General features: G+C 42.2%; 2 protein-coding genes across 3 annotated transcripts in view; one reads left to right on the top strand and one right to left on the bottom strand.

The window, feature by feature from the left end:
- The window catches only part of GNAI3 (G protein subunit alpha i3), a 29,679-nt gene extending 17,911 nt beyond the window's left edge, over positions 1-11,768 (top strand). The window contains exons 6-9 of the mRNA XM_048496132.1: positions 7,210-7,339; positions 8,050-8,203; positions 10,321-10,527; positions 10,634-11,768. Of these exons, the coding sequence (XP_048352089.1) occupies positions 7,210-7,339; positions 8,050-8,203; positions 10,321-10,511 (475 nt within the window). The 3' untranslated portion in view covers positions 10,512-10,527; positions 10,634-11,768. The remainder of the gene's footprint in view (positions 1-7,209; positions 7,340-8,049; positions 8,204-10,320; positions 10,528-10,633) is intronic.
- An 859-nt stretch (positions 11,769-12,627) lies between these two features.
- Positions 12,628-24,791, bottom strand: part of GNAT2 (G protein subunit alpha transducin 2) — a 50,929-nt gene continuing 38,765 nt past the window's right edge. For both annotated transcript variants that reach the window (XM_048496135.1, XM_048496134.1), the window contains exons 5-9: positions 21,321-21,449; positions 19,096-19,225; positions 16,317-16,470; positions 14,644-14,854; positions 12,628-13,679 (exon numbers count right to left, since the gene is read on the bottom strand). In XM_048496135.1, the coding sequence (XP_048352092.1) occupies positions 14,664-14,854; positions 16,317-16,470; positions 19,096-19,225; positions 21,321-21,449 (604 nt within the window). In that variant the 3' untranslated portion in view covers positions 12,628-13,679; positions 14,644-14,663. The remainder of the gene's footprint in view (positions 13,680-14,643; positions 14,855-16,316; positions 16,471-19,095; positions 19,226-21,320; positions 21,450-24,791) is intronic.

The raw sequence follows: 24,791 nt of genomic DNA, 5'->3' as shown, positions 1-24,791 counted from the left end.
ATCCTTGCTTTACAGGAACATATACTAAAAAGACACTACTGTTTTATATATTTAACTTTTTAATTGGAATCTTAAAAATAAAAAGCTGGACATGCACACTGTTCCAATTTGCCATGTGTTGTTTTCCTGTGTTGCAAATGGAGCTGAAATTAACATGGTTCTCTGAACTGTGCATGGCTTTCTAGCAAAGCTGTAGAGCTATCACTAACCAGGCAGAAGTACAGAACTTTGGCAGGGAGCATGCAGAGATGTGTTTGGAAAATAAATGCTTAGACTTAATAGTACTCAGTGTAAGAAAGGTGCTAAATATTTCCCATTAGAATGCAAATAGACAAGTCATGGGTGAGCCCATATTCCTCTGTGTAGCCTTCTCTCTCAGTGTGCTTGGGATGGATGGCATATTCTAATCAAGTATATCCTTTTGGTTCTGCTGTCATGACTTTTGGTAGTAAATTCCACTTCTTTTTAAAATGATACCATATGGAGTGAGTGGAACTTTGAAAGACTTTGCATCTCTCCATGTTTTATGATGTGTTAGGATTGCTTTCACAAAGGTTTGAGGTATAAAGGCATGTCCATATCAACTAGGCAGTATCTCTTTAAGTATACATTCCTTACCATTAACTCTTATCCTTCATGTCAGACTTAAGAATGCAGTAAAGACAGTATTGTCCCATAAGCCACTGTGATATTAGACAAGCAGAGGTGTATCGGGGGGAAATGGTGCCTGGAGACAAATCGTCTCCAGGCGCCGCCACCCCCCCGCCCTCCTCCAAGCTCCCAGCAGCTGACTGCCGCCCTCTGTCCTCCGAGAGGTGCTTTTATAAGCACTGAGGCCGGGACGGGGCAGAGGCCATTCCCCCCGAAGCCTCGGCCTTAGTGTTTATAAAAGCACCTCACTGAGGATGGCAGTCTCTTCTGCAGAGGGGAGGGCAGAAGTCGGACTCCCAGGAGCTGGGGGGTGGCGGCGGTTTCCTTGGGTGCCCTTGGCCCTTCCCACATTGCTGGCAATGTGGGCGGAGCCAAGGGAGCCAGAAGACAACAAAACAATAGGATTTCCTGCTGCCTCATCATCTTCTCGCCGGACCTATACACACGGGGGGCCAATTTTGTGCTCCCTACGTGACCAGATTAGTGGCGCCAGGGGACAAGGGGTACCCCCTGTCCCCAGGTAGATATTCCACTGTAGACAAGCACTTATTTCAGGCCATAGTCTCTATCTCTACCATGGGCTAATTATGTAGCCCTTGACTTCTAATAGACTTTGATAGATAATATATTCTTATTGTATGTTAACAATTTTTATAGATGATCTGCTGAATTGCTATTTTGAGTTGGATTTATTTTGATAAGTCTCCTGTAAATATGACTTGCACATTTTGTTTTCTTGTTGACTGGGATCATTTTAATAATAGAGGTAAAATATTTGTAATGCGTGTAATGGTCTAAAAGCAATATCTAAGAAAAGCAGGTTGGGTACATACAGTGTTGAGCTTAGTTTTGCATTAAAAGCCCATTCAGATAAATCAGAAAGTGACATTAGAAAAGTGACATGGCCAGGCTTCTGTTCCCAATCTGTAAAGAGGAAACAGTAACATTTGCATACACTTAAGGTGAATAAGATGTACTGCAAAGCATGAGTGCTAGAAGTAATGTATTAATGTTGAATAACATGTAACTGGCTCTTTTTTGTAGTCCAGCAATGGGCAGTCTCAATTTTGAGCACTTGCTTCCCTTTAAAAGACCACAACATTAACCATGTAAAGATTGGCAATAATAACATGGCTGCATTGAAAATGAGTTGCACTTTTTAGTGCTTTGGACTTTGAAAATTAATGAATATGACCCTGAGGACACTCAGTGTTTATTATTGCAACAAGAAACCAGATTTATTTTTAGATTTAAGTCCATGATCCCACTGGGACTTAACTCCAATATATATTTCTCCTGCTTCTTGTAGATGGAATGAATAGACTAAGGTGCCTTTATTCAGATTCAGGCTTCCAGGTAGTTACTAATTGTGTGAATTGCTTCTCTGGGAATGCTGTTAAAGACCTTCTAAGGTATTGTGCTCCTCAAGAGAGCTGTGCCATGCAGGAGGTTATGTGCAGAGATGGAATTCAACCAGTTCTCACCACTTCTCTAGAAGTGGTTACTAATTTTTTCTGAGTGCCGAGAAGAGGTTACTAAAGCAACCTCCCTGCCCAATAGGGGCTAGAGGTGCGTGTGTGCAGCGGCGCCACTGTTTGAATCCCACCGCCATCGGAACCTGTTATTAAAATTTTTGGATCCCACCACTGATTATGTGGTCATTGTATTGAGGGATTTTTTCTTCCAGGATGAGTTTAGCTTATTTCCTTTTTCTACCTTTAGATTTAGATGTGAAGACAACAGACTTATTATCATACACTACAGATTAAAAATCCAGTTAAGGACCTGTCACACTGAAATGACCCAGCCCCTATGAAGGTTTGAGCTCCTGTGCTGAGAGTTTTTGTACTGAGGAAGACCTCATTATGTCACAGTTCAATTACCATGGAGATCTGTTTGCTATACCTTTTACTGGCTGTGAGCCTCTTTGAACTATTTGTTATGATTTAAAGGTCTTATGTCTTTAAGATGGAAGAAACTGTCAGATGTAACTGTTAGCCGTTTCTATCCTGCCAGTAGCATACAATTGTCTCAAAGATTAAGCCAAGCATGTCCAAGTACACAGGCATTGCAGTTTATGACTTATTAAATCAGTTATGGTTGCTCCCACTGTTTCATGGATAACTGTTAATTCTATAGCTAATAAATGCACTGAGCTCAGACTTTTTATATACTGTACCTTTGAATAACAGAGCATAGATATTTACATTGTTATTATTGCCAGCCTTTACATTGTTTATTTAGTTATGATATTCTCAATCCATGGAGCCCTGTCGTTGTTCACTTTAAAAGGTGACACACTGGATACCTATGCCAGTCTTTCTGCTATATAATGTATATATCTTGCATCAGTTTCTAAAGGTCCTTTTGAAAATAAAGTTTGCCAAGTATTTCTTGATTTTTAAAAGCCATTTACATTAGAAGTAATATGTGCCTCTGGATTTATTTGTCTTTTACCTCTCCCACATATGAATTGCATGGAAGAATTCATCTAGTATGTAAGAACTGATTAAGTATAAACTAGTTTAGAAGAAAGCTCCAGGGTAGCTTGATGGTCAGTTGTGTCAAAACATTTCCATCAAAGATGTGTTCGATAAGTTGTATTTTTAAAGCATTTTAGTTATCTTTTTGTCCTCTTTTCCTAGTAAAAAGAAATGTAACTAGTAAAGTTATAGCCAGAAATTGCCTGAATTCTTTTATCACCAGAGTAGATTAAATAAAATTCCTTTGCCGTTTGAAGTTCTATTGCACACAGTAGGGCTGCTGCTTATAGTCTCACACCCAAAATAATTTGGAGATGTGCAGATGAGAATGCCTCGGTGTGTTATCAGATCACTAGAATGTATCTGTGAGCTCTGAAATGTTTCTGATATTTGCATTCAGATTCAGAGAGCCAGTCTCTGAACACAAGTGACAAAAATCTATCCACCTATGGTCTGTAGATCTGTCTCTAGCAACTGCTGTACATAGAAACGTATTGTATTATGTCTTTTTCTATGCATGAAGTCTGAAGCAAGCCAGAGCGCATTACTCAGTGGTCTTTGGAAACATGGAACAGAAAACCAGACCTACTTAGTTCTGTAGCAGCATATGTTAATTTGTAAAGAATCCTTGATGCTTGTGTGGGCACTTTAGCATGCATGCCCTGTTATTGTTTAAGTAGGTTTCTTATATAAGCTAGTTCAAAGATAGGTGGACTTAATGTAATGGAGTGTCTATTCACATTGTTGTGTTACTTATTTAAATGCCTTTTAAACCAATTCTTTTTGCATGCCATTTCCTCACTAGATATGTAGTACATGATCTTTTTAAAAGAGATGGAAATTGAAATACTAGAAAGCCTTGTGTCACTGCTTGTAAATGCTGGCTATAGCTTGTTCACAGGAAGCATCTTACAAGCACATTGACACCTCGCTGGCGTAGTAGTATATTATATGATCATATCTGCATCGTCATAAAAATGCTGTTTAGTGTCAGCCAAATGAAACAATGTTCCCAAGCAGCAAAGTGTGGTAAACAAAGTACTAGATGGTTCACCAGTTCCAGGATGAGCAAGGTGTGTCATCACAACAGATGTTCCTATATTTTCCCATTACATTCTTTTATCTTCCTGAATGGCATTTCATCTAGAAAGGAAAAAAAGTTCTGAACTGAGGAACTTCTGCTTTCAGCATAACTGTTTTCTACTGGTGAAGAATGTGACCTTGTTTCTGTGATACGAATGTTCAGAGCATGAAATCTTTTAGCTCCTTTACAGGTATTAGTGAAATTGCAGAAAAATAAATGCTTCAAACTGAATTACATCTCTCTCTCTCTCTCTCCAGAGAATTTCTTCTTGCCCTGTACATTTATCTTGAATATTTCTTCAGCAAGTAGGCTTTTTCTGCTACTGTAGCGCAGTTATTTTGTGTTTTTAGTCTTGGTAGGATATGAACCCTTTAGGTCTCCACTGGGGGATGCTGATCTTGTGTTGTAGTTTGTGGTGGTAGTATATTCTGTTTTTATGTGTTCCATTTTTATGCATTAACTTAAAATATCTATATCCTGCCTTTTTGAATTAGCCCATGGCAGCTTAGAAACATGATCACAGTGCCTAAAATGTTTGATCTAATACAGTGATACAGTATAAAAGTGCAGACTCTAAATGGAGCAGCAGATAATGAATTGATTTGTTGAAAAGATAAATCCACTCAAGTTTTTAAAAAATACCATCAGGAGAGTCCACTGGAAAAGGACAGACCTGCAAATCTTGTGGAAGTTATCAGAGCTGAAGTCTTGCTCATGATCTACAGGTGTTTGTTCCATGGAGAAATCTGGGAATTGGTGGGACAGTGTGTGCCACAATGGGGGTGGTGTGGTGTATGGAACATAAAGGAGGCATTGATACAAAGAATGTAAGTGTCTGTGATAGACCTTTATACCTACTGTAGGAACCCAAACAACCTCTTTATGATTTTGGGAAACCAGGTTTGTTTTAAACTATAAACTTTCTCCTCAGTTACTAGGGTTTCTTAAGGTAGCAAACATATAGGAATCGGTTAACTGTTGTGAGATAAGTTTTGTGGTGCGCAAATAGAATACGGAGATCACTGAGGCAGGGTTAGAACATAAACAGCAAAGAAGACGTATTTATTTACAGATTGGTTTCAAGGAGCAAATCATCAGCACAGGACTGCAGACAGACAAAAAAGAAACCTGTCTGAGACACATAAATTTAAACTAGTTATGGCTTCACAGAGTAGTTAGAATTTTCCTTAATGCTTTCAGGCACAAACAAACTTTTACTGAGTAGCCAAAAGGTTGGATCTTTTCATACACTGGATCCACCCACATCAGCCTGTCATTTCCCAAGAGTCAGGTTATATGATTCAAGGTCTGCTCATTACCAAAGACAGGCCTAATAATTGGGAACTCTAATAAAAAGGCCTAATAATTGGGAACTCTAATAAAGGCTCCCAAAGATTAGAGCTAAACTTCTCTGCTGCACTCTGTCTGATTTTTTGCCAAGCCAGACCTGAGCTATCACTGCTGTCTGCCTGAGGCAGGCTTATAACTCCCTTCTCCTGAGGCTGGCCGGAACTCACTTCTCGCCAAGATTCTCATCTCTCTCTCAAAGCTGATTGAATGCTTGAGCAACTCTCCTATAGACTCAGCTGAATGGCTGTTTTGTGCCCTTCAGAGGCTGGACAACCACTTGTCTGTCACATTGACAGACCTTATATGGATAAATAGTTCCCTAGTCTGTTATAGGACAGTTTCTGAGAACATGTCCATTTCCATGGACTTTAGTAAGTGCATGAGATAGTTTTGATATAATTATGATAAATTTCTTTGGTTGGGTATTTTTTATGGAGGGCATGGGATGTAAATATTTTAAATTTTATATTTTGTAACATCCCATTTGAGTGGACTTTTTGGTGGGGTGGGTGGGGAGCGGATACTAAGAAATGCATAAACATTTTGTAGCAAATGGTGTTTCAGTGAATTCTTAGTTTCAGCAAGTAGCCATGTTGGGCTGTAGCAGAACACCTAGATTTGAGTCCAGTGGAACCTCGAGACCAACAGGGTTTTCAGTGTCTGAATAGTTAGCTGCTCTAAGTGAAATTTTCACTTACCACCTTAATTGACTTCCAAATTGCGCCTTCTGATCTTAGTTAACTTTATCTGTAAAATCTCTGGCAATACCTATCCTCTAAATTTTGGATGAACACACACAGCCAAAATCAGAGGCATATGGGGGGGAAATGGCGCCCAGAGACAACCCCTTCTCCGGGTGCCCCCACGCTTGGGGACATGGTTTGGGGGCACTGAGCGGCCTGCATGGAGACTGTGGGAGGAGCTCAGGGCAGGGCTGCCTGCTGCCGCCCCCCCCCCCCGGCCTCAATGCAGGCCACCAGAGCCTGGGGAGGGCAAAAGCTGGCCTGCACAAGGGGTGGGGCTCGGGGCCAGGCGCCACAGCTGCCCACAACCAAGCCCCGCTCACCCCCCAAGCGGGGGGTGGGGCGGGGCTTGGTGGCGTGCACCCAGGGACATGGGTGACCCCATGTCCATATAGGCCGTACACTTCTGGGCAAAATGTTCATGGTCCCAGCTCCACTGCTATTCTTTAGCCTGAGATGCTTGAGAGATTACTGATGCTGTGACATTTTCAAATGATTAGAATATCATAACTGAACTAACTTGCCAAATACAGTGAAAGTAAATAGAGGCTGGAAGCAGTGTATCCTGGGAGCTGTGGATTCATGTAAACTGGTTAATGCCAGGCTGACTTGGCTTAATAGTCTTAGGTGGTTTATCTGGCTCTTGGTTATGAATTACAATCAAAACTGATTTGAGGCCACTTTATGGAGATTAATTCTGGTCGGAAACATCATAATGTTATAGTTTGGAATGAAACTTATTTCAGTCCTCACCTTGTGAATGTGAGTCTTACAGGTACACTAATGGCAAAGACTATTAAAATACCCATTGTGGTGTGCTTTTAGCTACACTGAACAAGCTTATCTTTTCCTTCATTTTGGTGTAGAATGGTCTTCAGTGTATTTCTCTCTCTGCTAGGATGTTTGATGTTGGTGGCCAGCGTTCAGAACGCAAGAAATGGATTCACTGCTTTGAAGGCGTGACTGCAATTATATTCTGTGTAGCTCTCAGTGATTATGACCTTGTCCTTGCGGAGGATGAAGAAATGGTATGTTGCTATGTAGAATTAATATCTGGTTGTATTCTATAAAACTTGAAGTCAACTTTAAGCTTTATGAAATTTATTTAAGAACACTTAATCCAAGTGACTTTTTTTGCTTTTCACTGCCTTGAGAACTACTCATGGTAACCAAGGTTCAGAATGGCATAGGAATAGCCTGTTCTTTATGCTTTCTCAAGTTTCCTGCAGTGAGAGTAGGCAATAGCTTTTCTGAAACCGCCATGCTATTGAAGATAAATTCCCACTTCCCCTGGCTCAGACTTCAGTCTTGCAAATGAAGGTAGTACTTGATTAGCAGCAAAGGCATTTGGAGTGCATTTTGTGGAACAATACCTAATTGTGATAACTGAAAAGAGAGGCAATTAGGGGGTGGGGTTTTTTTGGTACAGTCAAAAGTGGAGGAATTTTGGTCTTATCCAAACATGCTAACATTTTCCTATATGAACATCAACTTTGACTATTCTATTCTTTATGCTAGTAGCTTGTTTATGACATTTTTCTATAGTTATTGGTTTTAATAATATAACTACTGAGCAAAGTTTGAAACCTTCCTCCAGTTTAAGTAGCTGTTCATTGGAGGGAACACTTAATCTAAATGACTTCAAATTGGAAGAAGGTTGAATCCATTCTTCTATGTTGTATCAGTAGTGTTTTTTAATGGGAACCTTCCTTTCTCCTCTTCCCCCCTCCCCCCCAAGAATCGGATGCATGAAAGTATGAAACTGTTTGACAGCATTTGCAACAACAAATGGTTTACAGATACATCAATCATTCTTTTCCTGAACAAGAAAGATCTGTTTGAGGAAAAGATACGGAGGAGCCCACTAACAATTTGCTACCCAGAATACACAGGTAAGATAAAAACAGTTGAGATAGTAGGGCATAACAAATATATAATAAAAGTGGTAAAAACTGACTAAGTTTTGGAGCTGGCCTTGTGTATTAAGTGTCTGTGAGTTCTAAAAATGACCTCTATTCTCCCATCTGGACATAAAAGTGGTTCTATTTATAATCATCAATAATTTGTCAAGGCTTTTAATTTCTTTTGGTGAATGGTCATGGCCTTTTGCACATTCTTCCTTAATAATGTTTCTGGTTTCAACCCATAGTTCTTCTGGTTCACATTCAGTTGAACTTATTAATGCAAACTGTTATATACATTATCTCTTCAGGAATATTATTTAGATTGTGTGTTGACGCTAAGATTGGCTGAGTGTTTTTCTTCAGAGTTATTTTAATTTTTGACATTAACAGTTCGCAGTCTGTACCACAGTTGGCTGCTGGTCTTGTTTTAGCAGAGGGAACAGAGCTTCTCCCATTTTGTAATCTCCATTCATAATCCTGGTCCAAATTTTCTGCCAATATTTGATTTTGCTTTGTTTCCTACTTTTGCGTTCCAGTCACCCATGATTATCAGCACATCTTGTTTACATATATGACACTTGCAGAACAGTTTTGCATTTATTCTTTTTCAACATTTGACGTTGGAGCATAAACATGAATCATGGTTATGCTGATGGGTTTTCCATGAAATCCGATGGTTATTTGGTCAGACTTTTCATTGCAGCCCCTGATTGCTTGTGTTATGTCTTGCCTCAGTGTTAGAGCTACACTGCTTCTTCTCATTTCCAGAGTATTATGTGTATTGTACAAGCTTTGGACTTTAGACTGTTTACATTAGCGACTGGATGTCTTTTCAGCTGTAATCCAGTTGTATGTTAACATGATTATACTTCCTCAAATTTAGCAATTTTTTAAGGAACTAGTGGGGGTATATTTGTCATCTTTGAGGCAAGAACTTGAACCCACAGTGGTAAAAATGCATGGGTTGCATGCATGGGATCCCAGGTCCAGTCTCTGGAATCTCCCCTTAAAGGCTGGAACAAAGATCTTACATAGATAGCGAAGGCCTTGGAGCTGTGTCCAGTTGGAGAGGACACTCTTGCACCCATATAATGCAATGTGATATGTTTCAGGCTGCAGTCCTGTGCACAGTGAACTCTGTGGATCTTAGTTCCAAGCATGTGTGTGTGTATGCACATCTTCATCATTACTTTCTAGGTACAATATAAGCCTTGGCACAGTAGGCTGTTTGTATGTTCGTCTTTGAAGAGAAGCCTAAGCGTACTGGGGCTGTTGGGAGCAGTTTGAGTCAAATGCAGATTCCAAATGGCTGTCCAGAACTTGGTTAAGCACCCCATCTGGTTGTGGTGCTGCCTGTATTATGCAGAGTAATACATTTGTATGGCAGAAGTTCTTCAGGCTGTCCTTAGGTAAACATTCTTGCTCAGTGGGAATAAGCCCTGTTGAACTTAAAAGAACTGGTTTCTGAATAGGTGTGCATAGGGTTGCATTGTTTGGTTTCCTCCCTTTCTCTTCAAGTGAATAAAAATCTGCCTGCTGCACAGCTGGATGTAATCATAACTTGTTCAGTCTCTGCAAAGTGTCAGGGACTCAGTAGCTATGACATCATGCAGCAACTTTCTGATTGTACAGCTGGGCATGAAGGATATGATGGGCAGGCAAACAATTGCTTCCTTGTATTCTGTCTATTGTGACTCTTGATCTCGGGTGCACTGCAAACAATCCCATGGCTTTTGCAAAAGGACATCCTTCCTCATTAGCCTTCAAGATTTCTTTAAGATGGTTGCCTAGCATTTGTGGGTAAGAGTAATCTGGTAGACATATGTGGCCTACTGAAACACCTTTGGCAGGGTCCCTCACCAAAGACTCCTGAGTAAGCAGTCATGTGGTAAGTGGATGGGAGCTTTTATGGGTTAAAAATTAAACAGGAAGGAGAGAGTAAGAATAAATAGACAGTTCTTACAGTGGAAAGAGGCAGTGGAGTCAGACAAGAATCAGTATTGGGACTATTTAATTTGTAAGTGATCTGGAATTGAGTTAAGCAGTGTAGTGACTTTGTTTGCAGCAATCCAGAAGGCATCTTATATTCTTATATTATTTTCTAGGTTCTAACACATATGAGGAGGCAGCTGCATACATTCAGTGTCAGTTTGAAGATCTGAACCGGAGAAAAGACACCAAGGAAATTTATACACATTTCACCTGTGCTACTGATACAAAGAATGTGCAGTTTGTTTTTGATGCTGTTACAGATGTTATAATTAAAAACAACCTGAAGGAATGTGGACTCTACTAAAAGAAGAGAGTAACAGGTAAATCACGAACTTTGCAAGCTGCTCTGAGTTTTAGCCCTGCATTGACCATATATTTAGCTATAAAGTGAATTACTGTGAGACTAATGAGGCATTTTCTTTTCAGATTTTCCAAGATGTGATGTTTTAAGAACTGGACTGTTTATTTGCTGCCTCGTGGGACAGCTGCAAGCATGGACAGGACCAGGGAATGAAAACAGCATGCAAAATCCTTGCATTCTTTAGCACAATCTTCTTTACTAGGGACCTTTTTATTGATACGGGACGCTGAAGCTAGACTTTTTCAAAAAGAAACTACTGTTGTGAATTTTTTTGGCCATCCAAGCATCACTCGGATTGCATAATCTCAAATGTATACAGCTGTTAGGAAGCTCGCGTCCCAGAACTTAAAATATGTAGCTTTCTTTCTTTTAATAACCCACGACTAGTCTGTTTTTAAGGTTTTTCCATCAAAATTATATTTTGACTAAATTGTATTTCTTTGCAAATGACATTTTGTTGTTTTTAAAATCACTTAACTATGCACATGGTATGACCAGCTCATGCAGAAAGTTTTCCTCTTAGCAGGAACCTTTTAACACCTAGGGTGGTCAGAACTTGATATTACTGCAACTGTTTAAAAGAGCCTTAGGATTCGTATGGCTAAAGCTATGGCGTTTTCTGATGTATAATTTGTTACCATTCTGCTTCATGCACTGTAAAGCTTTTTTCCTCAAAAAGGAGATTTTCTACCACAGGGTAATAGGTTCTTTTTGGATTATGGGATGGGAAGGTTAACCTGGTTTATGCTGATAACCAAACCACTGAGTGTGCTGCTGTTGTAGCAGGTAACCCTGTTCCTCTTACAAAATGCCTGAAGTGGCTTTCGGTTAGAGAAGAAAACTGTAAAATTCCAAACTGGAAAGGGAATACGTGCTGCTACAAAGCTACTTAGTCAGTCACATAATTGTTTGTATGTGTGTTTGGCCTTAAACCAGTAGGGAGTTTTGTAGACAGTACAATTTGTTCTGCATTTACCAGGCTTTTTCTCTTCAGAAATTGCTAAAATATATCAACAGCATGCCTTTACTCTGTAAATGTGGTGCCAAGTTCCTGTTTGCCATTGTTTTTATTGTAGTGATGTTCTTAACCAGAGTCAGTACATTTCTTTGTTGAAATCATTACGTTGAGACTTCCAAATTTATCATGTACAGGTATCAACCTGATGTAATTACTGGCAATATTAAAATGGTGAACTGAAAGCTTAGACGTTCCTAACTTTCTTAGAGCCATTTCCAGGAATTCACCCATGATCTTTGACAGCCTCTGATAGTAATTGCATTTCCTGTTTCTGCAGATGAAGATTTTAGTTAGATTGGCTAGGTTTTGATATTGCAAAACCCCAAAGTATATAGTTGTGGCGCTTTTGGGTCTTGGATTCTAGAGACAACTTTTGCCAGGTTTCTTCTGCATTGGATTGGGCAGCTTATACAGTAGGTCAGAATAGAAGCCAGGTTTTTGCCACTCCTGCTGCACAACAGTGGATATATAAGATCCTGTCAAGAATACTTTTTACTACATGCAAGGGTTACTAAGAGTGAACATTTTCTTTGCCACTTAATATGCTGATAGATGATAAGATTACCTTTCATATACATGCACACTGTGGCAAGGTCCTCTGTGATTAAAATAAGTGTATAAGTGTTCACCTGTATTCTCCCTTGTTTACTTTGGAAATACAAAAAAATCACATTGAACTATTTGCAGTGAATGTTCAGCTCACATCACATTTCACAAATGGAGACGAGCTCACATTGAAAACTGTTGCTTGACATATGGATGAATGAACTGTCTGTCTGAGGCTTATCCTGTCATGGTTTCACACCTGCAAGCCTCGTTTTGTTGTGACAGTTTGTGAATCAGGCTGTGGTTGAGCTGCAGTTTGAATCCACTTTTCTCAAATACAGCCTTATCCATTTAACTGCACTGCTTCTTGTATTAGGACTTGGTGGGATATACCATATGCATTTCTTTTAAGAATACATCAGGCAACTTTTGAAAGCTAAAATGAAACTTAAAAGCTTAAGTTACTTTTCAAGAAAAAACACACACATAGCCACATTTTATACGTGCATTTCTTTATTTTTGGATTTTCTACAGTTAGCTGAAGCCGTGTAAGAGATTCTCTGCTGTAAATATTGATACAAAGAATCTTGTCTACAGTAACATCAGATATATTTACAAATGGTCAAGAACAAATACAGCTCTAAATAGCAAAGTGAAAATCCTGACATAACCACTTCAACGTTGTACCATTTCTCTCTATTTCCTATGTGTGTGGAGAAGTTCTTTAATCATATGTCCATTGTATTCTTTCGCACATTGCTGTGACCTCTTGTATCAGGATACATGAGACAGGTGGAACAGTTGTCTCCACAGCAAATAGGTGAAGCATTGAACTGGGATCAATACTGCTGAGCTCTGTGGGCTGAGTCGTTTAGAAGTAAATCACTGGGGTCACAAAATTTCCTAATGTATATGTGGGGTTCTGGAGGCTAAAAGCAAATAAGCGGCATACCTACTTAAGGCTGTGGGGACAAATTGCACCCGTTCCATAGAACTGCAAATAATATATTTACTGGAAGGTTTGAAAACGTCATCTAATTTTCTGGGCTTGTTTATAAACTAGCAAGTTTGTCAAATGTATAACAACGTAGGAATTACATTTGACTTGGATTTTCAACCCATTATGATCACACTCAGCAAAATCCCAGCCCAGACCATTTATAGATAAGGAACTGGACAGTTCTATCAAAGAATCCACAAAAGCACTGGTTGTGTCATTCCCACAGAAGTGTGCTTTTTAACAACATGGTTGCATAAACACATGAAGGTCCAGCATCACGTACTCAGTTCTTTGTTTGCGGACTGTTGACTTATAAATAATGGTTTGAAGACTTAAACTGCAGAATACTTCAGAAAGAAGAAAAGCTACCAAAGAAAACAGCTGGGAGATGAGAGGTTTTTAGCTTTGCTCCTTCCTACCTTTTTGGTGGTATTCTGTTTATGTTCTGGGTGGGTCATAGAAACATATGGACTTTTTTGCTTTAGTGACTTTTGTTTATTCCGTTGGCTCTGCTTAGCAGAACAATGATGCTAGCTGGAAGTCTTTCCTAATAGAAGAAAACAACAGGAGAAAAAGTATTTTGAGGAAAGCAATCAAATTACATTTTGACTCCAAAGCAAAGCACAGGTATGAGTAAAAGACACTGCCTGATAAAGGTGTTGAATAATCTCTTTCAACTTTAGAGCTCTGTAAAACTTTCAAGGCTCACTAACAAGTCTTGAGACTGTTCTGATTGTAACAGCACTTTGAGTGCTGGAAGCAGCTTCTCACATACATAAACTAGTGTCAGGTTGATTTGTGACTTAGGGGTTATATTTTCCTGCATGACTCTTCCACTGCTTTCTAATTTTATTCACATTTTCAAATCTTTCTGGGATGGGAGAGAAACCTATGTAAGAATGATTCTATCGATGCTGGGGAAGTGCAAATTTTTTTTGAATAAATCATATGGAAAACCCTGATACCAATGACAGTGTCAAAGAATTGTAAAGTACGAGAGATCCTAACAATTTCTGTACAATTAGTACCGATATATGTATTGTCATGCAGATTAGGACTACCTTCTAGCTATCACAGAAATAATGCAGTTCTCTTAGCTAATGGTTTTATTTTGTAATACTAAGCTTCAATGGCTCTCTGCTTGGAAGTTGGGAAGCTTGCCTTGGAATTCAGGATTAAGTTCATCATTATTTCAGAAACACTTGCCAGGGTCTTGCACTAATAGAGTAAGCTCTTAATGAGTCTAAAGTTTGAGTCAAAATTTTCAGCACTCTAACGATACTGAAGCTGCTTTTGAAACAAGTGAACTTTCAAGAACCTTAAGGATAACATTTGTAAGCATGGAACATTGAAATAAACTAGGGTGCAGGATCAGTTGCAAGTGTGTCTCTGTTCAAGATGTAGAGAGCAGCCTTTGCATAGCCCACTGAATAAAAGGCTTTAGAGGGTTTTTCTTACATGGGAAGGTCACTTACAACTTAACTGTTTAATATTCCTTATATGAAAATTACCTGTTTAAAAAGCTGAAGTCTTAGAAGAGACCACAGTCCTTGAGATTCTCTTTGATGATGACATCTGTCACTGCATCAAATACAAATTTAACGTTCTGTGTGTCTGTGGCACAGGTCATATGACTGTAGATTTCTTTCACATCTTTTCTCATGTTCAGGTCAAGGAACTGAAGCTTGATGTAATTGCCTGCATCTTCATATGTATTGGGACCTGTTTGCGGAAGGAAAACGGGAAAAGATAAACATTGTGTCGCTTAAAGATATGTCTTATTTCTAAGATTGTGAGTGTGTCCATGCCATGGTGAAAAACACCTACATTTGAGACTTTTAGTACATAAGAGCAGCATTTTAAAAATAAACAGGGCTTGAGGAGGTCATTTTATTTCCCTTACCTCCATTATTTTCTTTATCCCCTTCCTGAAAGCCCCCATAGCCTCTCCCCCCTTTCTGTTTCTTTCTCTCCTTCCCATTACCTATCAACCAACCCCTTTATCTGCCCCTTTTCAGTTTTCCTCCTCCCATCCATCTTCCAGCCACTCCTCTGGACCAGTCTGGCCAAGTCAAGCTCAGTGTGATATGGGGAGGACCTACAAGGGTTTGCAGGGAATATCTTACTTTCCCCTGTATTCCCCTCCACCCACTACTTTTTTCCAGGCATCCCCCCATCCTCAGCTTTTTAAAAGGTTTTTAAATACATAGGATATGCTTTTACCACTTATGGTGACTTAGGTGCAGCAAATGGTTTTATAATAAGTGGACTATGTCCCTACACGAAGTGTGTGTACACTTGGAGTTTTGTTTCAAATTATTGTGAGAGGTTCATTGCAGCATTTCCATGGAAGCAAGGACTTTCATCTGTGAAGTGTCACTTCCTTGGCTCCCCCCCCCCCCGAGGTATCCTAAAATGCATCCCCCCCTCCCATTTTGCATCTGGAAGAAAAGGGAGGCTCAATTTTGAGAAAACAAAATTTTGAGAGACCTATTTCTCACGCACTTTCCTTGCATTTTATGATTGTTGTAGATGAAGAAGAAGAGTTTGGATTTATACCCCCTTTCTTTCCTGTAAGGAGACTCAAAGGGACTTACAATCTCCTTTCCCTCCCTCCCCCCACAGAAAACATCTGTGAGGTGGATGGGGCTGAGAGAGCTCTGAAAAGCTGTGACTAGCTCAAGGCCATCCAGATGGCATGTGTTGAAGTGCACAGGCTAATCTAGTTCCACAGATAAGCCCCTGCAGCTCAAGTGTAGGGCAGGGAATCAAACCCAGTTCTCCAGATTACAGTGCACCTGCTCTTAACCACTACGCCACTGTTGCTTCTATGTAGATAGAGGGGTGCCAATGAGTATATGATAAATAAATATTTTATGTATGATGGTGTTCCATCAGTGTATATCAGTTTAAGTCTAATGAATAGAAGGGATGCAGCTGTGATGGAAGAAGAGGGAGAAGTGATGGTTTCACCTGCTTTCCCTTAGAGCAGCCCCTGAGCCACACTGTTCTTTGTCCCAGTTGGCTTTCCTAAGCCTCAGGGTAATCTTTCCATGGTCAAAAGAACATTCTGTGGGTGTTGCACTGGCAAAAGCCAGTGTTGATCCTACCCCTTTGTATAGTCAAATAAGGAAAACGTATAAAGTGGCTTCCATGAAATGGAAGAAAGTTTTGATTAACTCACCATCATAATCCGGGAAACAAATGTTGAGATGTACTTTCTGGATCTTTTGCTCAAAGAGGTCTTTCTTGTTCAGAAATAGAATAATGGAAGTGGCAGCAAAGAACTTGTGATTGCATATGCTGTTGAACAGATGCAGAGATTCATGCATGCGATTCTAGAAGACAGCGGAGAAAGACCATATGCTTTTGAAAACATACAGAAGAGGGTAGGGAAGGTTGTTAGAGCAATGCCTCCCAAGGGGCCTCTGTTCTTCTGGTCATGACACTCAAATGTAGTCCCCAGCTTCATCTTGCAGAAGAGCAGCTTCTATGCAGCAGGAGGTACCTTGAGTGGGTGCTTGGCACACGTGACAATTTAAACATCCCTATGATGTAGGTCAGGTTCAGGGAGAATAATACGCAAATTTACCCAGCAAGCTTTGTGGCAAGTGGCGATTTTGTGTCAAGTAGTTCTTTTTGGTCTTAGTGAACCAGTAGATGCTTAGAAGACAGCTTTCTTAAAAGCAGAGGGAGTCATAACAGCGTGGGGAATGGCAGAAAAAAAAGTGGTAACAGCAAAGATAAGACCTGGTATGGTGTAATGTCTGATGCAAAAATGCTTTTTTGCAAATCTAAGACACCTATGTTGGCACTGGATGGCGGTCCACCATTTCCTTAGGTTTTCTACTCAAGCCACCTCTCTCTCCACTGCATGCTGTGTGGCTCTAAGAGCTAGAAATGCAACAGCAAAAGAAGAAGGCAGAAACACATGCTAAGACTTAATGAGAATGGTGCTGTAAAATAACTTGTGAAATGTTTTTATGACTCTCCACTTGTTTTGCAACCTGAGCAAATATTTACCAGAACAATTTGCCTCTACCGTTGATATGCCTTGTGGCTTTCTTTAAATTGCGAGTCTAATTACAACCATTTTGATTTTAAATAAATAGCCTGACTATGATGAAGCTGTTAGCTATTGACCCCAAGCCATCTTTCAGTTTAGGTAGGGCACGTGCAAATGTTCAAGGAAAGCTAAATGCTTTCCTCAGAGTCAAACAGCAGACTAGAAACTTGGGGCTAAATCTACAGCTATCCCCAATCTAGATCCAGTGTCCTTCCACCCTTCCACTGCTGTCATAAATGGCATTTTAATTTCTGTGACTCTACTGCATAGCTGAAAAGGTCGGACCCAGAAGGGCTTGTTTTGCAAGGTTTTCTCTTTCTCCTTTTTCCTGACCAGGGAAAGAGTTTGATAACAAATTCGGCTTGCTCCCTCCCCTACAAGGATCTCTTAATGAAAAAGACAAACCCACAAGTTACCGTACATTTGAGTGGAATCTCCCAAGTACTTTCTTCATTTCATCTGCAAGTGTGTGATTTTTTTAAATGCTCAGACTACATTTGTTTCTATTTGGCTAGGAGACAGCAGTTGATAGTTTTTTGTCAAATCATCTTCCCTTTCCTCTATTCTCTCATTTTATTGTTTTTGATACAGAGGCTGCAGTCGGGTGAGAGAGTTCAAGTTTGACATTTAAAATATTCCATACAATTGGTTATGCTGTCATGATCCCCCCTTTTAATAGGATTTCTAAGGGAAGATGGTGGAAGGTGTAATGAAAAATACTTGTGAGAATATTATAAGAGCCTTGCTGGACCAGACTAGCGGTCCATCTAGACCAGGCAGGGGCTGATGGGATTTGTAGTCCATGAACATCTGGAGAGCCGCAGGTTGCAGACCCCTGATCTAAACTACCACCCTGCTTCATCTGACTAGTTGTCCTAGAAGGCCAACCAACAGGTCAAGGCCTTCTGCTGATGTTGCCTCCTAGCACTGGTGTGCAGCTGGAGTTCCCTTGAGTCACCATGGTTGGAAGTAACCACTGGATAGATCTATCTCCCCATGAATCGCATCCCCCTCTTTAAGCCATCTGTGCTCATAATGATCACTGTCCTCTAGAAGGGAAGTGTAGCTTTCCTCCCACATACAATTGTTCAATTGGAACTTTCTTTGAGAACAGTCATCCAGTATTGTGCCGTGTACTCAAGTTTTTTTTCTGTTTTCATTCTTGCATGTACAAGGAAAATAAAAATTTCCCTTTAAGGAATCATATCCAAGGATGTGAGGCATGCAGGCCTTGTAACAAGAGAAGTGTTCCCCACCCACACTTCCCCTTTGTAATCATCCGTGTCTTGCTGGTTCTCTATTTTAAAGAAACTGAGCTAATGTGTTTCCCACTCAAGGCTACAGAAAGTCTTGGGCAAAAGCAGGTTTAGAATGATTATTCCTTGTTTTTAAGGCCCCATTGATTTTGATGTCATTTTTACGTAGGCTGATGCAGATCTTGCCTGTCCTTACATGCATGTGGAGGACTGGAATTAACTGGTTCTTAGATGTTGCAATGCTTTGCAAATTTATTCTAGCTCCAAATTCTAACTGCTTGGAGAAAGACATCAATTTTCAGACCAGGGTTAACTAGTGTCAAGCAACTATAGTTTTGCCTCCTGAGCTTGCATCAGAGCAGCACAAACAAACCATGAGGGGCCCTGAGGGGGTGCACACACTATTTCTCTCTCCTGCTATCTGGGACCACAACTTCCAATAGGCCTTGTAAGATCCTGGCTTTAATCCATAAGTATTTATTGGGGGGGGGGCGGGGGGAGTATGGTTGATATATTTGCCTCTGTGTTGGGTGCCAGCTTTGTTCTTACAGGGTTTTAATATGGGAATTCGCTTCAAGGCAGGGAATAGGCAGAAGCTGTGGGCCAACCTTTGATCTATACAATTTGAGCTAAATCCATACCACTTCATCATCTTCTACCAACACCATGTCATAAGCACTGAGAGCCCCGCAGAAAATGATGCAGGTCACTCCTTCAAAGCAGTGGATCCACTTCTTGCGCTCTGATCTCTGTCCGCCCACATCAAACATCCTGCAGAAGGAAAAACATTATTTGTGGCTTGTATGTAGTACTATCCAACTTAGCCCCAAACTTTGGACTGGCTGAGTCAGGAGTCATATATAGATGTTACATAACATCAGAGAGAGGACTGCCCCCTGCGACACCCCACGAAAAGGGGGAACTGTTGGGATGCCTCCTCTCCAACTGGCACCCACTATTCTCTGCCCTGGAGGAATGAGGACAGCCATTGTAAGGTTGTACCCCAGAATCCAGTGCCATGAGGTGGTGGGTCAAAAGGTCATAATCATAAACCACTCTGGGCCTTCCAGGGAAGGGCAGTAAATAAATCAAATAAATAATCGAAGGTGTCAAAAGCTGATGTTAGATCTAACAGTAACAGCAGTGCTGCCCAGCCTCAATCCAGCTGGAGCTCATCCATGAGAGCAACCAACATAGTCTCCACCCCACAGCCAGGTCAGAAGCTGGACTGGAATAGATCCAGCCCTAAGGTTTCATCCAGAAATACCTGCAGCTGCTTTATTAGCACTCTCTCAACTACCTTTCCTAGAAACGATGGATTCAAAACTGGGTGGTAGCTGACAATTTCCTGCCTTGACCAGCTGTGATGGGCATGGATCAAGAGAGCAAATGGTAGGCTTCAAAACTGCAAGTATTCTGTTTACATTCATCTGGGAGAGCAGATTAAGATGGTCCAATATAGGAACTGAAGATGGCCAAGAGTCCTCCAGTTCTTCTACGCTATCAAAATTTGCCAGGAGATCACATCGGAGTAATAAGACTTTGTCCATGAAGAAGCTCATAACAGCCCCACAGCAAATGGTTGAATCACAAATGTTTTTAGACCCTACAAAGAAGGATTACCCTAAATAATTGTGCTGGGTATGAGCTAGTGGACACAATGGAGGGAGCATGGAATTGCTTCTTTGCACCTTCACTGCAATCTCATAGGACTTTATAAACATCCTATAAGTTCTTGTAGCTTCATCACAAGTTTGCCGCAGACTTGCTCTAGTTCTCTCTTCATCTGCTGTAGCGCCTCAGAATACCACGAAGTTAGGTTGACACGAGAACTAAGGATGTCGGAAAGCGATCTTATCAATGTTTTTGGAGAGCCAGAGATACCAGTTCTCCATCAGATCATCAAGGAATTTGCCAGGGGTCATCAGATCCCACAGAGCATTCTGGAAATTGATAGGGTCCATTAGTCTCAGTTAGTGGGCATAAATTGGCCCATCACCTATGCAAGAAGGGGCATTGCCGCACAGCCAGGCCTTCAGGACAAAATGATCTGACCATGGCACCCTATCTATAGAGACCAGATTCACATCCACTTCCATCCAAAAAGTCAAGTCCAGTGTGCATCCTGCTTGGGGTGTGGGGCCTGTAGAAATCAGGGAGAGTCCCCGTGCTGCCTGGAAGACGCTAGATTTATTGCCTGAAACAAGGAGTCCAACTCCACATGGATATTGAAGTCCCTCAGAACAATCAACCTAGGGTACTTCAAGGCGAAGTCTAACAGGACCTCTAATGGGCTCAGAAAGCCATCTGCCAATGTGTTAGATGACCAGTACACCAGCGGAACAGTCAAACTTTCCACAGCGTCTCACACCAGGCCCACACATAGCGATTGTTGGGACGGGAATTGCTCTGAAGGAGAAAACCTCTCAAATGAGCATCATCACTCCCCTCCTCCAGCCCTTTGTCCAGGACTGATGGAGGACAGAGAAACTGGGGAGGGGGGCTCAGCTCTTTCAGGGTGACTGTCTTCCCCTCCCACACCTAGGTCTTGGTCACACATGCCAGGCCCCCTTATGTGCTGCAAAATGATTTTGCAGTGTTGCAGTCTTATTATTGATGGACCTGGCACTGCATCAGTGTTGGAGAAGTGGATTTCCTAGCCCCACCCTAACCCTAGTCGTCCCTTGAGATGGGACAAAGGTAGAAGGGAGCTGAGCATAACCAGATGAATCATGCACTTTTTGGATGGCATGAAAATTACAGCATCAAATGTAAAATTCCCCCAGGTTAACGGTGGTGAAAACTGGCCAGAACAACTAGAATAGTTCTAACTAGCCACAGAACAAGGGGGAGAAGCTTTGCTTACCTAAAGTTGAGGTCTTTGACAGAGAATCTTGTCTCGATGATACCTGTCGTCTTAACTCGTGATCGCAGAACATCTTGTTCATTGGGGAGGTAATTGGCAGCTGTGATCCTGTCCAGGTCGTTCAGGTAGCTGAAGAAGAAAATAGAGCAGTTTGACATCTCCGCAGCACATTTTAGGGTATTTATGATTAAGATAAGATTTGAACCAAAATTGCCCTGGCCCCTGGCTCAAGCTATTGCATCACTGTGGCTGAGTATAAGCTTCTGAAGATACTTAGAGCTAAATAGCTGGACACGTTGATTGCTGTGCAGCCATGGAGAGAACCAGATGAGAGCAGATGGAAATGAGATCAAACCATAGCTCTGCAAAAATGGAAAATAATCATAATCATCTCTTTGCTAATTCACTGCAGGCATTTTCAACTGTTGCTGCTTTTCTGGTAACTGAGTAGATGAAACTGTGGAATGTGTCCCTCTGGTTGTCCCATTTGGTTGGGACTATTTACAGTCACAAGTGAGTACTTCTGCTAGGGGGATATGTAGAGAAGGACACATGACTACCTACCACACTTAGTTCTGGCCAGCCTGAGATGTGGGAGAATCAGTTTTTTACCAGACTAGAGGAATGAGACATCAGGTCAGCAACAAGGGAATAACAATTGTACCCTCAAAAACAGCCATTCCATCACCTCTACCTCCATCCAGCCACTTACTGGGAAAAGGCACCCATGTGGCAAATAGTTGTGGTTTTGATTCCTGGTGAGGGAGATGCTGACTAAAAGGTAAAGTTCACTTTTTGCTAGCAGCAGGAAGGAGATGCATGGCTGAAACTTGCATCTCCTACACTTAGGAGCAGTACACCAACCAGGCACATGGAAACAATGAGACACAGTATAAGGAATCGGGCATCTCTGCCATCAACACAATTCAAGTGAAGCAAGGCGAGAGAAGATTGCAGAGATGGACCTGGTGCAGTGGAAAAGCACAGGTATAGCATACTCAAGGCCCTCAGTTCTGTTCCCACATGAGGACAGCCCTGCAAAAGTCCCCAGCTGGATTCCTGATCACATGTGAGGTTTGGTCCGATCAAACATATTTGGGGAAGTTGGAGCTCATGCTGATTGGCTGCTCCCCATTTCCATCATTTTTGACCACCAGTTCCCTGGGTACCATCTCCCTCTTGTGCTCAGTTGTCATTGCCTGCTTCCCCTTTGCTCCAGTAACCATTGCGCTTGGTCCACCCCCGCTCCTTTTTATAGCTTATCAAATACTAGCAGAGCTACGTGCAGCGTGCAGCCGGAAGACCCTTTTCCTCACTCTTGCAACAGCATATCTACTTATGCTGCTTGGATCACCCTCTGGCCCCCTCCCGGCATGAAGTTTGATTGAGCAGGGGGTGGGAATGCGCAGGGGTGGGAATCTATCGAAACCGAATTAAACAAAGACACAGCTGAAGAGCAGTTTATGCATTTATTAAACAACATGAGGAACATGGAAACAAGTTAGGGGATTGGGGCTGCCATCTCGCTCCTCGTAGCAAAGGCTTTGGTGCCTTTGCAAGTTTCATTGACAGAACACAGAATCACAGATAGAACTGTGTCGATCACTATATGTCCATCAGTGGGAAAACTGCCAGTCAAGCAGGAGCTAAGCTGCAGCCAAGAGAGTCGGCAACCAACACCAGAGCAGTCAAATGCCATCGCTGTAGCTCTCAGTAAAGCTGCTGCCGTGGCAGAGGTTGACATCATGCTGGGAATACAGTCTTTCCTGGGCTCTAGGCCCTGTGTGGTGGCTCCCTGCATAGGATCCAATGAGACAGAAGGAGAGAAATGAGAAATGTTCCACAGAAACAGGAAGTGCTCCAACAATCTACATGGGGTGCTTTAGCATTTCCACAGGTTCCCCCTCCCTACATTGCAGTGGGTAGCCACATAGTGGGTTGTCCCTGGTGAGGTACACTGAGCCAACACATACCCATTCCTTGGAACTGCAGTGGAACTGGGTCTGCCCCGTCTGCTGAAGGTGCTCCATAGAACTCTGAACCTGTAATACAATTGGCATCATAGGTACTTGGTCAGCAGTAACTCAGGTTAGAGCACAATGACTGGTAGTTGCCAGCCTCCACTTGTAGGGACAAGGGGGACCCTACCATGGCAACATGCTGGCAGCATAGTACTGGAGTACCAGCACATCAGCACACACACACACCCCTCAACATAGTTACTGTTACCCATAGTTGCAGGACTCAGACTTGTTATACAGTGTAGATATGGAGTGGGGGGAGGGGAAAATGGTTGCAGAAGTTCTAGTTTGAGGCAGGGGCTCCTCCTTGCTTACCTGTGTGTATTGGTGCATTATCCTCACACATGCACACCCATGGTGGGGAGCAGGGTTTCCCCTTTGGTGTCTGTATCTTGAGCTGGAGTACCTGTAAGAATTCTGATCAGAGCACTGTTAGGCAAATACAACAACATTCATTCTGTCCATTGGCTGTTCGGGCTGAGTGTGCCTTTGTTGCGTGAAGTGCCTCTTCTGTGCCACCAAAGACTCTCAATCAGTGATCTAAGTGTGCACACCATGAGATAGAGTGATATAGCCCCATGTAACACACTCTAAACTCTGAGCTGTGGGGGGCTGAGCAGGGCTTTATAAAGTACTTATGAGCGCCGTGATTCATTGCTTTGAAGGATTGAAATTGGCTGTGGACTTAGTTGGTATCTTATGCTGCACTGGTGTGCGTGCGTGTGTGTTTCCTTGCATAGGCCACAATGGGATCTTTTTGAGTTGTGATTGGGTTTTCAGAGACATAGCATTATGCCAGCATTGGAAGTGTGCCTAGGGCTGGAAAGAATGGTAACTTTGCTCATGACAGATCCTTAATGGCTGCCTAATTTCACATGACGCAGCAATTACACCAGTGGAGTATTAGTATGATGACAGTGTAGCAGAGGTGTATCGGGGGGAAATGGTGCCCAGGGACAACATCTCCTTTGGGAGCCCCTCGCCCCCTTGCACTCGGGGGCAGGGCTTTGGAGCGGCTCGGGTGGGCACTGCAGTGGCAGGCTGGCTCCTGGGTCGACCTATTGCCGTGGCACTCATCCAAGCTGCCTCCGAGGCACCCCCCCCCCGCCTTCCTGTAGGCTGGCTCCCGCAGGCCCTGGGGAGGGCAGAAGTCAGCCTGCAGGGAGGCTGGGGGTAGGGCACCATGGGGTGTGGTGAGGGAGGCAACCTGCTGCCGTGGTGCCCGTCTGGGCCTCCCCTGCCCCCGAGCCCCACCCCTGAAGGTCTGGGGAGGGAAGGAGGTGGCTCAGATGGGCACCTGTCTTTAGGTGTCTCCCCTGCACCGAACCAGCTCTTCTGTGCTGGGTCGATGTGGGGGAGGAGGGCGGGTAGGTGTGATTTTATGCCCCCCACCATTGCACCTGGGGTCAGTTGACCCCCCTGTCCCCGTGGGTGGTATGCCCCTGAAGTA

The sequence above is a fragment of the Sphaerodactylus townsendi genome, linkage group LG05 (assembly GCF_021028975.2).
Source record: "Sphaerodactylus townsendi isolate TG3544 linkage group LG05, MPM_Stown_v2.3, whole genome shotgun sequence".
Lineage (NCBI taxonomy): Eukaryota > Metazoa > Chordata > Lepidosauria > Squamata > Sphaerodactylidae > Sphaerodactylus > Sphaerodactylus townsendi.
Note: the sequence above shows the minus strand (reverse complement) of the source record. Positions and strands in the feature narration are given on the sequence as shown.